This window comes from Mauremys reevesii, linkage group 2, assembly GCF_016161935.1.
Source record: "Mauremys reevesii isolate NIE-2019 linkage group 2, ASM1616193v1, whole genome shotgun sequence".
Taxonomy (NCBI): domain Eukaryota; kingdom Metazoa; phylum Chordata; order Testudines; family Geoemydidae; genus Mauremys; species Mauremys reevesii.
In genome coordinates, this window is record NC_052624.1 from 159,076,741 (window position 1) to 159,094,418 (window position 17,678).

The window sequence follows — 17,678 nt, forward strand, 5'->3', positions numbered from 1 at the left end:
CCATATGAGGAGAGATTAAAGAGGCTAGGACTCTTCAGCTTGGAAAAGAGGAGACTAAGGGGGGATATGATAGAGGTATATAAAATCATGAGTGATGTGAAGAAAGTGGATAAGGAAAAGTTATTTACTTATTCCCATAATACAAGAACTAGGGGTCACCAAATGAAATGAATGAGCAGCAGGTTTAAAACAAATAAAAGGAAGTTCTTCTTCACGCAGCGCACAGTCAATTTGTGGAACTCCTTACCTGAGGAGGTTGTGAAGGCTAGGACTATAACGGCGTTTAAAAGAGAATTGGATAAATTCATGGTGGCTAAGTCCATAAATGGCTATTAGCCAGAATGGGTAAGAATGGTGTCCCTAGCCTCTGTTCGTCAGAGGATGGAGATGGATGGCAGGAGAGAGATCACTTGATCATTGCCTGTTAGGTTCATTCCCTCTGGAGCACCTGACATTGGCCACAGTCAGTAGACAGATACTGGGCTAGATGGACCTTTGGTCTGACTCGGTACGGCCGTTCTTATGTTCTTATAAAGTTAGTTATTTCTGAACCAGAAATGAAAGATCTTTCCATGCCATGATCCAACCCAATTAAATGATTCGGGGTTTGAATTTAATCTGCCAAGAACCCAGGCAAGTATGTTTTGTTTGCAGAGGTGAGAGCTGAGCAGGGAATGATGTTCTATGAGTGCCCATGCCGGTGAAGGGGAAAAGCCTTCGTATGCTTTTGAATCTATTCCTACAACAGCTGTTGACACCCTCCCCCTCTTTAGTTACTGCTGATGCTGTTTCTGAACAATGCACAGGCCTTTGTGTTTGGGGGTTACTCACTGTGTGCTGAGCTTGTCTGTCCATCTGATTGGTTGGTTGAAGGACCGTGGCAACTATGAAAATTAGAAGCCTCTGTTGATTGGCTGAGCCTTCATCAGTGGGTGGGGCTACCCAGCAGGCCAGGGCTATATGCAGCAGTGCGCAAGCGACACTGGGCTGCTAACAAGGAGGGCGAAGGGGCAAGGGCTCCTTGTTGTTGCTTAAGACCTGATGATTGAAACAAAACCCTGCCGGTGACTAGGAGACCAGGCAGGCAGAAGCCCAGCAGGTACGAGTACCTGCCCTGTGGGTAGGTGGCGTCTGTGTGGCTTCAGTGCAAGGAGCCCCTGGGCTTTGGAGGCCAGGGTGGCGGAACCGCAGGAGCTAAGGCAGGCAGAGAGGTATGTTGATGACGCTTTCCAGGCCATTGTAGAATTGTCAGACAGCCCCTGTGCTGTTGAGGAGGATGAAAGGCCCAGGGAAACAGAGGAAAACCTTCCCCTAGTTGGGACCCTCCTTCCAGATGGTGCTGGGGTTGCCTCTCACACTGAGGTTACCTCTCCAGGGGAGGGAACTCCAGTCACTAGGAAACAGCAGGAGTTAGTAATGGGAGATTCAATCATTAGAAACAGATAGCTTGGTTTGTGATGACCGGGAGAACCGTATGGTGACTTGCCTGCCTGGTCCAAAGGTTGCAGCTCTCTGAGGCATCTGCATAGACCTCTGTGTAGTGCTGGGGAGGAGCCGGTGGTCATGGTACATGTAGGTACCGATGACATAGGGAAGGGTAGGAGAGACGTCGTGGAGGCCAAATTTAGGCTGCTAGGGAAGAGACTGCAATCCAGGACCTCTATGGTGGCGTTCTCAGAAATGCTCCCAGTTCCACACACAGGGCCAGGTAGACAGGCAGTGCTTCAGAATCTCAATGGGTGGATGAGACAATGGTGTAGAGAGGAGGGGTTTAGATTCATTAGGAACTGGGGAAACTTGGGATTGGGGGAGCCTATACAGGAAGGATGGGCTCCACCTAAACCAAAGTGGAACCAGACTGCTGGCACTTAACATTAAAAAGGTTGCTGAGCAGTTTTTAAACTAGGAGATGGTGGAAAGCCGACTGCTGCAGAGGAGCGTGTGGATCGGACAGAGACTTCTCTAGGTTACAGTCAGGCACAGAGGATGGAAAAGGATAATGTAAGGGCCAGATCGGACGCATCAGAAAAGGGCAGACAAATAAACATTGACAAGTTTTTTAAGTGCTTGCATGCAAATGTTAGAAGTCTAAATAATAAGATGGGTGAACTAGAGTGCCTTGTGATAAAGGAGGATATTGATATAATACACATCACCGAAACCTGGTGGACTGAGGACAATCAATGGGACACAATCATTCCAGGGTACAAAATATATCGGAAGGACAGAACAGGTCGTGTGGGGGGAGTGGCACTGTATGTGAAAGAAAATGTAGAATCACATGAAGTAAAAATCTTAAGTGAATCCACATGTTCCATAGAATCTCTATGGATAGAATTTTCATGCTCTAATAAGAACAACACATTAGGGATCTACTATCGACCACCTGACCGGGACAATAATAGTGATGATGAAATGCTAAAGGAAATTAGAGAGGCTATCAAAATTAAGAACTCAATAATAATGGTGGGGGATTTCAATTATCCCCATAGTGACTGGGAACATGTCACCTCAGGACAAAATGCAGAGACAAAATTTCTCAATACTTTAAATGACTGCTTCTTGGAGCAGCTGGTAGGGGAACCCACAAGGGGAGAGGCCTCTAGATTTAGTCCTGAGTGGAGCACAGGAGCTGGTCCGAGAGGTAACTAACAACAGGACCGCTTGGAAATAGTGACCATAATATAACATCCCTGTGGTGGGAAGAATATCTCAACAGCCTGGCATTTAATTTAAAAAAGGGGAACTATGCAAAAATGAGGGGGGTTAGTTAAACAGAAATTAAAAGGTACAGTGACTAAAGTGAAATCCCTGCAAGCTGCATGGGTGCTTTTTAAAGACGCCGTAATAGAGGCCCAACTTAAATGTATACCCCCAATTAAGAAACACAGTCAATGAACTAAACAAGAGCCACCATGGCTTAACCGCCATGTAAAAGAAGCAGTGAGAGATCAAAAGACTTCCTTTAAAAAGTGGAAGTCGGGTAAATAGAAAGGAGCATAAACGCTGCCAAATTAAGTGTAAAGATGTAATAAGAAAAGCCAAAGAGGAGTTTGTAGAACGGCTAGCCAAAAACTCAAAAGGTAATAAAGTGTTAAGTACATCAGAAGCAGAAAGCCTGCTAAACAACCAGTGGGGCCCCTCGATGATTGAGATACAAAAGAAGCGCTTAAAGATGATAAAGTCATTGTGGAGAAACTAAATGGATTCTTTGCTTCAGTCTTCACAGCTGAGGATGTTAGGGAGATTCCCAAATCTGAGCCAGCTTTTGTAGCTGACAAATCTGAGGAACCGTCACAGATTGAAGTGTCACAAGAGGAGGCTTTGGAATGAATTGATAAACTCAACATTAACAAGTCACTGGGACCGGATGGCGTTCGCCCAAGAGTTCTGAAAGAACTCAAAGGTGAAGTTGCGGAACTCTTAACTAGGGTTTGTAACCTGTCCTTTAAATCGGCTTCTGTACCCAGTGACTGAAAGATAGCTAATGTAACGCCAATATTTAAAAAGGGCTCTAGAGGTGATTCCGGCAATTACAGACCGGTAAGTCTAACATCGGTACCAGGCAAATTAGTTGAAACAATAGTAAAGAATAAAGCTGTCAGACACCTAGAACAACAAATTGTTGGGCAAAAGTCAACATGGTTTCTGTAAAGGGAAACTGTGTCTTACTAATCTATTAGAGTTTTTTGAAGGGGTCAAACAAACATGTGGACAAGGGGGATCTGGTGGGCGTAGTGTACTTAGATTTCCAGAAAGCCTTTGACAAGGTCCCTCACCAAAGGCTCTTACGTAAATTAAGCTGTCATGGGATAAAAGGGAAGGTCCTTTCATGGACTGAGAACTGGTTAAAAGACAGGGAACAAAGGGTAGGAATTAATGGTAAATTCTCAGAATGGAGACTGATAACTAGTGGTGTTCCCCAAGGACCAATCCTATTCAACTTATTCATAAATGATCTGGAGAAAGGGGTAAACAGTGAAGTGGCAAAGTTTGCAGATGATACTAAACCACTTAAGATAGTTAAGACCAAAGCAGACTGAAGAACTTCAAAAAGATCTGGGCAACAAAATGGCAAATGAAATGTAATGTGGATAAATGTAAAGTAATGCACATTGGGAAAAAATAACCCTGACTATACATACAATATGATGGGGGCTAATTTAGCTACAACTAATCAGGAAAAAGATCTTGGAGTCATCGGGAATAGTTCTCTGAAGATGTCCACGCAGTGTGTAGCGGCGGTCAAAAACACAAACGGGATGTTAGGAATCATTAATAAAGGGACAGAATAAGACAGAGAATATATTAATGCCCTTATATAAATCCATGGTACGCCCACATCTTGAATACTGCGTACAGATGTGGTCTCCTCATCTCAGAAAAGATATACTGGCATTAGGAAAGGTTCGGAGAAGGGCAACTAAAATGATTAGGGGGTTGGAGAGAGTCCCATATGAGAAGAGATTAAAGAGGCTAGGACTTTTCAGCTTGGAAAAGAGGAGACTAAGGGGGGAATATGATAGAGGTATATAAAATCAGGAGTGGTGTTGAGAAAGTGGATAAGGAAAAGTTGTTTACTTGTTACCATAATACAAGAACTAGGGGTCACCAAATGAAATGAATGGGCAGCAGGTTTAAAACAAATAAAAGGAAGTTCTTCTTCACACAGCGCACAGTCAACTTGTGGAACTTCTTGCCTGAGGAGGTTGTGAAGGCTAGGACTATAATGGCGTTTAAAAGAGAACTGGATAAATTCATGGTGGTTAAGTCCATAAATGGCTATTAGCCAGGATGGGTAAGGAATGGTGTCCCTAGCCTCTGTTTGTCAGAGGGGGGAAATGGATGGCAGGAGAGAGAGAGCTCGATTGTTACCTGTTAGGTTCACTCCCTCTGGGGCACCTGGCATTGGCCACTGTCGGTAGACAGGATACTTGGCTGGATGGACCTTTGGTCGGACCCAGTGAGGCCGTTCTTATGTTCTTAGTGCTTACAGAAGGAATCTAGGATCCAGAAACCCATATTAATCCCAGCACTGGATGTGTTTCCTTACCTGTGAAATGTGAATAGTGCCCCAGTCCCAGATCTACTCATAGGTTGGCCCCTGAGATGTTGATGACTAGATGAAGCATTGGCAGGGCCAAGGCAGACTCTTAAGCTCTTCTCTCCCCTACAGCTGCTGGCTGGTGTGGAGGCCAAGCCTTGGGGCTTTCTATGTTCCTGTGGCTTTCATTTTGCTCATCACTTGGATTTACTTCCTGTGTACTGGGGTCAACATCTGGTGCCAGTCAAAGAATCAAAAAGACCCTCCAGTGCCCCTCGAGACCCCCCCCAGGTTGGGTGGCAGCAGCAATCTCTTGACAGACTCAGGCTCCATCTCAGTCACCCTTAACTCCGGGACACACAGCGCCGACGTGGATGGTGTCTACTCGTTGAAGATGCAGTTCTGGGCACTGCTGATAACCCATTTCTCGTACATTGCGCTGTGGACGTTTGGGGCCATGGCCGTGTCCCAGCGCTGGTACCTGAATGTCATCTTTAGCTGCCTCTACGGGATAACAGCTGTGGCACTGGGGCTCTTCATCTTCATCCACCACTGTGCCCGGCGTCGAGACGTGCAGAACTCCTGGTTTGCCTGCTGCCCATCCTACAGGAATGCGCTGCCCATGCAAGCGTATGTCCACCCAGGCATGGCAGCAGAGGAGGGCTCGCAGATCTTCATCGGGTGCAACCCCGAGGTGGCTCATTCCATCAAGTCCTCTTCCTCACCCAGCAGCACCAACTCTACCGGGGGCCACTGCAAGCTCACCAACCTGCAGGTGGCTCAAAACCAGGCAGAGAGCTGCCCCCTACCACAGCCAGCCTGCTACGAAGAGATGGAGCCGGCCAACAACAAGAACACCAGCGCGGCCAGGTATGCTAACAACATACATGGGCGCAGGAACCACAAGAGCAGAACTAAGCAGTACCGGGAGGGGAAGCACCACCGCTTGAAAGTGCTTCGGGGGCCTTCTTCAGATCACCCCTCCAGCGAGAGTGGAAGCCTCCACAACAGCCATTCCGAGAGCTACCACAGCAGCAGAAACAGCCCCCTGAACAACAGCTGCATAGGACCGAGGGGAGCGGCGGTGCAGGAAGGGGATGCTGCTCTGACCCAATCCGAAGGGAGCGATGGTGGTAGCAGCGGCCATCAGGTTCCTGACTTCAGCAGAGCTCAGAAGAAAAGCGCTAGCAGGGACAACCTCAAACAGGCCCACACCATTGAGAAAGAGACTAAGCGGAGATCCTACCCACTCAACATGGCCAACCAGAACGGGGGACTGAAAGGCAGTAAGTATGATATAAACCTCACCAGTGCAGAGAGCATGGTTGGCATGAAGACGGGCCTCTGGAAGAGCGAAACGACCGTCTAGAGCGCTGAAGGGCCCGGGCAACTAGAGTATCCCAGCATGTTTCTCCTCAGGCAAAGAAGCAGCTCACTCAGCCAGTGGCAGGGCATGGGGAATGGCGCTGCTAACTGAAGGCATCTTCCATCCAAGTCTAAGTGTGTTATAAACATGGAAGTGCACTACAGGGGCCTGGGTGGTACTGTCCAGAATGTTTTAATTCCTCTATCAATCAGCAGGTAATGGTGGGTCTTGTTCCACCTGGGTGCTGGAATGGAGAGAGGGTCAGAGCACATCAACATGCCTCATCTAATTCTCAGTGGACACAGGAGCACTAAGATCTTAAGGTGAAAGACAATCATTGCAATTCAGGCTGCTGAGGAGCAATCTTATTTTAATCACTTCTGCATGTCACATGAGACTGATTCTAAATGCTATTTTATAAATATACAGAAGAAAAATGTTTATTTTTCAAATCTATATTATTGTATGTATATATGTATAGACTGACTGGTAGCTGATGGAAGTGCCTCCATGTTACACGGTCAGTGTTCTATGAGCAGCGAGTCTCCCCTTAGGAGTTTTGGCAAGAACTTACTTTTGCCATCCAGTGTCGGTTTGTAGACCAGAACTAGCTCCTTCATGCAAAGATGCTGCAGTAGAGATGTGGCTGTTTCATCCTTACGAAAAACACATTTTCAGAAAGAGAGACTGAAATGACAAGTATTTGCTCTGACTGTTCTTAAATGTATATTTAGCCCTATGGGTTACTGAGCTACCAAAGTAAAAGCATAGTTAAAAATGAACAAGAGGTAAGATGAGAAAAAGCTCCAAGCAAAGTAAATTGTCTGCATATGACAGACGCTAAAATTGCTGCAGGAAAACTGCTCTTGAGCTGGGTTAAACGCCCTCAGAAGCCAGTGCTATGCAAAAGGGTTGTTGGCTGCAGCAAAGAGGCTTCCATCAATGAAACAGCAGGGGCATTATTTTGTATGTACGTTACACTCAATGTGAAAGTCTCGTGCCTTGTATGTCAGGTGTTACTCGAGAGGGAACCAAAGAGTTGGACAGTGGACAGAGGTACAGATATTGATACGTGCTAAACGGGATTTATGGGCATGTTCAAAATTTTGTTGCTCTTGAAGCAAAACATTTTACTTAAGGTGAACAGATAATTCAGAATCTACCGATCCAAGAGGAAAGAACATTTTACAGACTAGGGCTGGTTCTATTATGTGAAAAGAACCTTGCTAAACTAGTAGGGCAATTGTTCAGGCCACACATGCTTACAGCCGCACAGAGAAAAATTGAATTAGGTAAGTGTATATATAACTCATCCTTCCTAATATGTTTTTAAAAGGGCTGGTACTTGGCTAAGCACTTGTTTGTCCAATACAAAAAAATCAAGTACCCTTTTTCTAGTGTAAAATATAAAGCAGCTTCTTACTATGAATACAGACAGGTCGCAGAGCCTGGTGTTGAAAAGGAGCCTTTGGTTAAAATGTTTACAGAAAAATATCTCCTAAAAAAGGAAGTTGCTATTCAAAACAGTGCCCAGCAATAAGTTCCTGTTGTGGTAGCATGAGCTGAGATTTGCTGCCAATTCCACCACATATCACTAAAGAAACATAGTGAGAACTCATGAGGAGAAAACAGAGCATCTTTAGCCTGTGAGGCATTGAACTGGGGTACTCAAACCACCAGTAATTTTCATACCCTAACCAGTGGATGAAGAAAGAAACAGCCCTTAGAATTCTCCTCTCCCCTCTGTCCTGCTGTTTGGCACTCATTCCCTACACAGAATGTGTGTTTGCCTTTCAAGAGGAGTTTTGACCATAGGTCAGCTGAGAAGAGACCCGCGGTGCAGTTCAGAGAAGATAATTTTACCCTTGTGCCTGTAGTCAGCAGGGAGACCCAGTGCCTTAATTGTTCTGCTATTTTGGCTGCTTTTGTCCCACTTGAAATCAAAGGAGGATTAGAAGAGTGGGGCACGTTGCCTTGGACACAGGACTACAAGCCAGGAACCTCCTGCACTCTAAGCCCAGCTCTGATACAGACTCCCCTTTGTGGCTGAAGACAAGTCACAATCTCTGTGCCCCTGTAAAAATGGGTATCGACACTTACCTACCTCCCAAGGGGTTAGTTATGGACTGAAGTGCTAGAAGGCACGCATGGAGCCAGCATTCAGCCACAAGCCAGTGCTCATGTCCACACCATTTCTAAGAGATTTGGGGTGGAAAGATGCAGGAGTTAATGGATTATAAAGCACTTAAAAGATTTTTCTCTATTTCTTCCTCTCCATTCTGAACGCCCCCCCCCATCCCCTCTATTGCTGAAAGACCAATGGGCTTACACTGCAGTGCTACTACCCCCCGGCCTTGTTAGACTTCCCTCTTTTTAAACGTGCTTTGTATTTAATACAATTTGAATCAGATGCTGATATCCCAACCCACACACTCTTGCTGATGCTGAACTTGTTATATGCTTGCTGCATTGTGACAGTATTATATAAAAGCTTTGTATTACACTTATTTTGTCTGTTTACATTACAAGCAAATGACATATCAACAGAGCTTCTTGCAATATACACAGGGGAGGGAGCAGGGAAAAAGTGCCAAAGAAAATGGGTTGGGGGGGTTGCATTTTTTTATATAAACCGAATGTTTTTAGCAGATATGTTTTGTTTTAATATATTAAAGATTTGCAAATCTACTAAGAAGTGATATTGCTTGTTTTAGGCCCTTGGTCTCCAATACATGACAGACCCTTCAGCACAGCAAGGTCATTTCTTTTATTGAATTTGGCTGTACTTAGATATCAACAACTGGTGCCATAATCATACAAAGAAAGGATTCAAAATTCCAGCAGCTTCACATAATACATTTAACAGCCAAGGTCAGAACTGTTTTCCTTACTGGGCAGAGGGCAACGCTAGCTTCCCAACAGTATTATTAAGGATGTCTCTGATATCCAATCCAACCCACCCACTATCTGTAGTGGCCCCAAGACAGATCTTGTAGCGTGATGCCCACACATGGTCTAAAACACGGGGTGTTCATATTGCTCACCAAGGGAAACAGGTACTACATTTTGAAAAAAGCCTTAACAGCAAATGAAAGTGGCAGTTCTACTAAATCACAAACAATGCAGCTGAGCGCTAGTGAAACAATATGGCAGGGTCACACTTCATGGAAAGGAACTCAAATGAACCAAGTGCCAAACTGCAAGCTTGGAACACTGAGCTTTCACCAAGTGTTACTCTGTTTTAGACAGGAAAAAAGTACTCTTTCCTCCTCCGTACCTCCAAAGGTAAATACATAACTCTGATATTGCTCTATAATAATTAATAGAAGGCTTGTGCGCCACTGAGCAGCCCTGAGAAATGAACTGGCTGACCTATTCAAGGGCCCTCCCTCATCCAAATAATCCTACAATTTAGGACAGGAAATGCAAAGCAATTAGTCCTAACCAAAACCACACAGATCAACAGCCTTTTTGCCAAGCTGGAATTGTCACGCCCAGATACAACAGCAAGAAATCTGAATGTTTCTTTTGACAGGCACAATAGAATTACTTACCCATGCCACTGCCACCGCCTTTGATCAGTACACAGACAAGTTAAACTCACTTGTAAGGGCTGCATCAGGACATCTGGATTTCAACAAAATGACTAACTGTAAATTGGTAAGAGAACGTCCTGAAGGCATTTCTGGTAGCTGTGATGATTATTTCTAACACACTAAAAACAGTTTCCCTAGGAAAGTCTCAGTTAGGAAGTCATTCTGGTATTTTAATTTTCTGGCCCAGCAGAACTAGGAGAGCATATTGTCATTTACTTACAACTCCTCCCCAGAGCATGGAACGCTTAAGAGGTCCCATTATCCTATTTCTCCAGTGGAAAGTGTGTCCGCTAGCAGTGCCGCAGACAGCTGTGCTGTAGAATTCATACCTTTGCTTCAGGTGGCTAGTTCTTAGTGCCTTTGTCCATGTTGTTCTTGGGAGCTCAGTTCAGTGCCAGGCCTGGGCCTTCCTGAACTCCAGCATCTCCTCCTGGCTCCGCAGGTATTGCTCTATTTCGCTGTCCGAAATGGCCTCGTCTCCAGTGATAGCCTGGTCCGAAGGGCTCAGGGCTGCTGTTCGAAGTCTCTTCCTGGGGTTTATAAGGCATGGTGGCAGCAAAGGCCTCCGTACACTGCTGCATTTCTGTTTGCCCCCAGGCTGGCAGCCCTCAGCTTGGGCCGAGCACCCTGCAGCTTGTGGTGAACTCTCAGAGCCATTGCCTGCTGCTGTGGCACTTTGATCCTCAGTGTCTCCTGAGCTAAAGGAGCTTCTCAGCAGGAAGTGTCGGTGCTGGAGCAGGTCCCCGATGTGTTTGACCACAGTCTTTTTGTCCACGTTGAGCACACGCAGCCAGGCCAGCTGGGAGGCCATTCTCAGGAGGATGTCGTTAAGCTCCTTCAGCCTCAGGTGGGCCGGTGGGGGTAGGTCTGTGCCTGCCAGCTTACAGAAGCGAGGGAAGGTGCATGTCAGGCGCCCCACAGGCTGCAGCGACTGCCATGCAAGGTAGGCCGCAGCAGTGACGATGGGAATGGGATGCCGGCCTGTCACCAGCCACGTCTCACTGGCTAGCTCCACAATCTGGATTGTTCGGGCAACCATCTTTTCCTTGTCCTCAGCAAATTTAGCAGGGACGCTGGCTGAACTCTGGAACAGCTTGAAACTGAGAGAGCAAAGAGAGCCCATTAGCTATATTGCTGCACTGGGTATCAGAAGTAGAAGGAAGCCATTAGATCATTAAGTCCATTGTGCTGCAAGGGTAGGGGAGGTGTCAGGTATTACTGGGGCCCTACCAAATTCAGAGTCCATTTTGATCAATTTCTTGGCCAAAGGGTTTTAAATTGGGCAATTGCAGGTTTTCAGATGTTTACCTCTGAAATTTCATGGTGTTGTAACTGGGGATCCTGACCCAAAAGGAGGTCATGGGGGGTTGCAAAGCTGTTGAGGGGAGAGGGTTGCATGATTGCCATCCTCATTTCTGCACTGCCTTCAGCGTAGCTATGCAGCTTCCCGCAGCTGGGGTGGGAGAGGGGGGTACCCGGAGGTGGGTCTGATCCCTCCCCAGCCCAGTCAAACAGCTAGGAGCCCCCTGCTGGGGCGCTCCCAGCCCTGCCTCTCCCTCTCCCCTCCAATAGCTAGATTTCCTGGGGAAGGGCTGATTTCACAGTCTGTGACGTGTTTTTCAGGGCTGTGAATCTGGTAGGGCCCTAGGTATTACATGGCCACAGCACTGTCGGAGGCTTCCAATGTGCAACACACACATCAAAGTGCAGTCCTCTCTGCAAAGGGCCTCGGGTGGCTCCCATATTCATCCTCAGGCTCCCCAGCCAATTTGCTTGGTTTACACAGGTTATTATTGATATGTACAGTGCCAACAGCTGGGTAGACCTTCCAGGAGAAATGCAAGACCTCGGACAGGCTTGCCACACATTCACTTTCTGCTGTAGGTGAGCAAGGACTACATCACTGGGCCTCAGAAACAGGGAGAGAGGGCAAGAAGAAAGAAGTGAAGTTCTAGCCAATCCTATGAGTCTCGAGACAAAGGGAGAGAAGCAAAAAGTCTCATGGCTGTTGAGACCACTCAGACTACCAGGCTAGAAGGGCTCTTTTCTAGCCTGACCTCTTGTTTAACAGGCCACAGGACTACCCTGACTTAGTTCAGTTTGTATTAGAGCAGATGCTTTAAAAATCATCCAACATGGATTTAAAAATTGGCAGTGATGGAGAATCCACCACAATCCTTAGCAAATTGTTCCACTGGTTAATTACCCTCACTGTTAAAAATGTGCATCTAATTTCTAGTCTGAATTTGTCACTCACCTACAACATTTAGGGAGGCTGAGATACCATGGTGATGGGCAGAGGCCAAAAACCAACAAATTTACAGTGCTATACAGTATGTGTGAGTGAAAGACCACAAAAAGCAGAGGGATTGAAGATTGACAGCACACTTTTTTAGATATAGAAGAGGAAAGACTTAAATATCTTGTTTGTTAATACTTCTGGCTTTTCAACTGCCAGCAATGCAAATTTCACCTGCGCTCTGACACTCAAGATTGGGCTTTCTAGCTAGAACATCTCCAATATTAAAAAATTCTCTAACTGGAATGTAGTTTGATAATGTTATTATGCCCAGTAGAACCCAGCCTGCTCACTAACAGCAGTACAAACAGAACAGAGCTACCATAATTAAACCAGATGAGCTGGTAACCAGTTACATGGGGAGCAGATCTGTTAAAAACAGAGGCAATATTTATACTTAGTCACTTTTCTTATAATAATGGCACTATAAGCCTTGTAGCCCATTCACTGAAAATGGAGGCAGACAGGTAAAGTCTCTCCACACCAAGCTGATACACTGAGTCAACATTGGAGTTGGGAATAAACACAAGTCCAAGCACCTGGCATGTCCCCTGCTCTAATCACAAGACAACACTGCCTCACAAGTGGCATTTTTATAGCACTTCATCCCAAAGCACTTTGCAAGCAAACAATACACAAGGGTTGCTTCACTTGACACTGAAATGCAGTCTGGTAGAATATGGCAGCTGTTTAAGAACAGTAACACACAGTAGATCCAGGTGGAATTCTACAGTACAAGTTAGAGAAGCAGAATATAGGCTGCTTAACTGTAACCTCACTAGCAGTGGCACAAAAGGGGTTACAGATTTAGTGCCCAAAGATGTTTATTATTATTTATTTATATTGCCGTAGCTCCCAGGAGCACCAGTCATTGACCAGGACCCCCATCCTGACAGGCACTGTACAAAACAGAACTGGCCTCCCCCAGCACTCTGGGATCAGAAAAGCCACCTAAGAGTTGGCTTCCCACGCCTCCCATCTCTCTTACATCACCAAAGGAGTGGTTAGTCTGGGGCAATACAGGAGGCAGCTTTAGTTTGTATCCCAGTCAATACAAGAACACATGGATGTGTTCACATGAACACAACACTTAGCAGGGCTACGCTCCAGTTGTGAAACACTATGGCCACAAGTCTAAATCTCAGTAGGATCAAAACAGCTCTTCATTGTTCTGAATCAGATAAACTGAATGTGGGCCTTTCAGACAGGGCTCTAAAACAGAAGTCCCCTCTGCCATGTATGGACTTTAAAGATCCCAAGGGACAAGGCTATGCCTTAATGTTCTTGGCCAAAGCTATCCCCATTCCATGGTAGTACAGCTTGATGTGTCCATGGTTGTAGTCTGTCAGCCCACGGGCGGCTGTGTTTTAGTTATGCCTATATCATTTGGAAGCCATTTGGATCCTCTATTATGAATGGTGTCAGATGGTTACATTACCTGTTAAGGTGTGTCTTCACCAGATCCGTCAGACTCAGGGCTGGCACATCCAGTTCAAGCTCTTTCAGGACGCACAGGTAGACGCCGGCAAACAACTCCTTGTCTGCGTAGAGTAGGGAGCAGATAGTACCCATGGTCAGGGGCCAGTTGTGCTGCCGGCAGGTCACAAAGACACAGCAGCCTACCAGAATCTCCTTCTTCTCCAAGCTGACTAAGTGGAAGGAGGGGTGTTCAATTGCTCGCTGGAAATAGGACAGGGCTGTGTCTTCAAACACAGCTGGGAGATAGAGGACTTTGCAGAGATCCTGGACACGCTTGATCCCTGTGGGAAAACACCATGATGCTTTTAACATTTGCACAAAACATTTCTTTAACCGCACCTCAGCATGATACTGCAATGCAGCAAACACTCAGCCAAAGCCAGGTGGGAGCAACATGGCAGTGTGGCAACTTAAGCCTTATCAACTGCCCACGGCAACTTTTGCCCATTTCTCTTCATGCAGCTGAGAAGGTTTTCCCGAAGGTTCCCCTGGGCTCAGAACTAGTCACTTGTGAAAAGTCAGAGGCTCCCTGTGGCTTTTAGAAAAATGAGAGGTATGAGGAACAGATTGTACAATCTGAATGGTAGCCTCTTCTCGGCCAGAGCATCATGCAGAGTCTTAGTGTTGCAAGAAAGGAATCATTAAATAAAAGCTCTCACCTCGTAGCTTACAGCGGCTCAGCTGCTCATTCTGGCCGGTACTCCGTGAATACGTCACTTCTGGAAAACAACAAAGCATCAGGCACCCACCTTTCAGGGGTGGAGTGGAGAGTGAGCTTGGTGCTACTTAAGCTTGATAAGTTTATGGAGGGAATGGTTTGATAGGATAACGTGATTTAGTCAATAGGTCAATAACGTGCGACCACTGGTAATTAGTACCGAGGGTCAATGTTGGGATATTGAAAGTCTTTTTCCTGAGTGTCTGGCTGGAGAGTCTTGCCCGCATGCTCGGGGTTCAGCTGATCACCATATTTGGGGTCGGGAAGGAATTTTCCTCCAGGGTAGATTGGCAGTGGCCCTGGAGGTTTTCCGCCATCCTCTGCAGCATGGGGCAGGGGTCGCTTGCTGGAGGATTATCTGCTACTTGAAGTCTTTAAATCAGGATTTGGGGACTTCAACAGCTGAGTCAAGGGAGAGAATTATTTCAGGAGTGGGTGGGTCAGCTTTTGTGGCCTGCATCTTGCGGGAGGTCAGACTAGATGATCATAATGGTCCCTTTTGATCTTAAGTTCTATGATTCTATGATACTGAAGACACCAGATTTCAGTTTCCAAGGCTGGTCACTCTCTTTCTATCCACAGAACAGGTACCAGCAGCACAGACCACAACAGTGCAGGCTCTCTCAAACATGCCTCATGCCATTTGCCTCAATCCTGAACTAAAAAGAGATCCTCCCTCACTCTCTAAAGTGAATGGTGTTCAGTTCTCATGGGCAATTCGATTCTTTGATTCTCTACAGATTGCCAGCAAACGATGTGGTCTTTTAGAGCTATTATAATTACAGTGAATAAACTTATGAAAGTGGTGTACCAAGAACTTCTGCGCTTTAGGTTTGGTACACTCCAGATCGGCAGCAGGCTGAGCAGCTCAGTGTGCTACCGGTCTGGGGTTCCATCTGCTGCCAGCGCTGCCGGTCTGGGGTCCTGGCCAACAGCCTCACTCATCCTGCTGCCGGCCTGGGTGAATGGAACCCCAGCCCGGCAGCAGGAGCTGGCAGCCGGAACTCCAGACCATCAGCTGGCTAAGCAGCTCAGCATGCTGCTGGTCTGGGGTTCTGTCCGTTGGCCCCTGCCGCCAGCCCTGCTGCCAGTCTGGGGCTCTGTCGGGGGGCCCCTGTAAATGTAAAATTTATTACTGGCACATGAAACCTTAAATTACTGAAGACTTGGCACGCCACTTGTGAAAGGTTGCCAACCCCGGTATAGGATAAAAGCACACAAAATACCAGATTTCACAGTAGGGCCCCTACTTATAAGACTCAAGTGCAGGTTTCATTGATGCTGTATCATGATTATTTTCCCTCAAAAGGTCATGAATTCCATGATTCTTATGTTTTTTTAAAAATCACTATTTTATATCGTGGCATTTTTACATGAAGAGGTAGTTGAATGTTTCTGCAGACAGCCGAGGCAATCTCTGTATGCTGGACAAAGAAGTTAAAACCAGGACTACAGAAGCAAGATAAGTCTGCAGAAACTCTCGTAGTTAGGACTAATGGTTTGTAATATAGGTGGAGGAAGGGAGTCAAATTTATGAACTCTCTGATTTGGGGGAAGAAAGGTGGGTTAAGAGACATCTGTCCAGGCCTGCTGTTCTTGGTGCCTTTGTAAAGTTTAAAACAGCAATGTATCTCCTACTCTCTTTTCTGCACAGTTTTTAGGGCAAAAAATACTTTTGATTAAAATATTCTCCAAAACTCTGAGTAATGGGTGGGGGTTTTTTGTTTTAAATCTCTGCCTCCCTGTCCTCATGACTACGCGATGACTTTTCATGCCATTTACACAAAGCCCTGCGGATTTTGACATATCTATGTCAGTGTTTATTTGACCTTGTAAATGTTCTTCATCTTGGAAAGTGGTTGTCAAGAGCCCCTCGGTGAGGATAAACCCACAGTCAGCACACACCAGTTGGTTCTGAGCATAATGTGCATCCTCCACAATTTCAGAGGAGCCACAATCAGGGCATTTTCTCTGGCCAGACATCTTGAAAACCTGCAAGTATGAATTGAGACAGATACAACTTAATGTTTTCACCCTAAACTCTCCCTTCATAGACGCTCAGCCGCTTGAGTCAAGGCTGTAATGTGGCTTCAAGTTTTCCATACAAACCATTTTTAAAAAACGGCAGGCTTAAGCTGCCTCAGCAGAGCTAAGAAGCGAGGAGCAACCGAACTCCCAACTCCTGCTGGCCTCACTCGCCTGAGTGATGGCAACGCCTGCCCAAGTCAGGGCTCTCGCGGATGTAGCTCTTGTTTTGCAGGGAATTGGGAGACGGCAGATCCGTGTTTCAGTTGCTCTCCTCCCCCTTCCAAGATCACCCCCTTCAGCCTCCCAGGAGATTTCCCCCCGCTCAGCTCAGCACCGCCCCCCGAAAGCTCCCGTTCAACACCCCCCGCCCGCCAGCTCTGGGCTCACGACGTCCCGCCCCTGGGCTCAGCCTCTGCCCAGCCCCTTGCCAAGGTCTCCCCGGCCCGGCCCGGCTCTCCCCTAATGGCCCCCGGGGCACAGACACCGCCGGCCCCCAAACACTCACCTCGCCCGCGGGCTCAGGCAGCTGCCGCCACCGCCTTCCCGCTCGCAAACGGAAGTAGACGGCCGGGGGAGACTTTAGATCGCTGCACCCTGCCCACGCTGGCCGCGGAGAAAACACGATCGCATTCGTCACATCCGGTCCGGTCAAACGGCTGCGTCCGAGTAGAAGCAGCACCCCCGTAGCCGCGTTCCGCCCTTCCCCTGGGCTTCGCACGCAGTGGGGGGGGGGGAGGGGGCGGGGCAAATAGAGGCACCTGTGCCATGGGGTTGGCGTGGTGCTGGCACCGGCAGCGCTCGGGACGAAGGGGTGAGCAAGGAGCCGGCGGGCACCATGGCAACCGCGGCGCCTGTACATTTTCCAACCTCCACCCGTGACAGATCGCTGCAGGAAGGTGCCCCCAGGCTGGAGCTCACATGCCAATAGCCCCCACCCGCCTTCTGTCCCCAACCATTGTAATGTAGTTATTGCACCTCGCTCCTGACATGACTGACACGAGCTTTTTCTTGGGGACCCACCCACCCCTGTATCTTCTGGCTCCTAGAACACAACCTCCTACACATCAGTAAATTGACATTATGTAACTAACCCATTAATCCTTTAGCTCCCCCCCCCCTTTAAACTAGAGGAGTGGAATCTAAATGGG

At 47.0% G+C, this 17,678-nt stretch overlaps 1 protein-coding gene across 1 annotated transcript; it reads right to left on the reverse strand.

Annotated features, from left to right (window-relative positions):
* Window positions 1-9,158: 9,158 nt before the first annotated feature.
* BRF2 (BRF2 RNA polymerase III transcription initiation factor subunit) lies at window positions 9,159-17,157 on the reverse strand. The gene is made up of 5 exons (XM_039523685.1): window positions 17,036-17,157; window positions 16,332-16,494; window positions 14,444-14,503; window positions 13,744-14,065; window positions 9,159-11,106 (listed from the first exon to the last, which is right to left on the reverse strand). Exons 2-5 carry the CDS (start codon window positions 16,483-16,485, stop codon window positions 10,395-10,397), a joined length of 1,248 nt encoding a protein of 415 aa, XP_039379619.1. The 5' UTR covers window positions 16,486-16,494; window positions 17,036-17,157; the 3' UTR covers window positions 9,159-10,394.
* Between the last annotated feature and the right edge of the window lie 521 nt (window positions 17,158-17,678).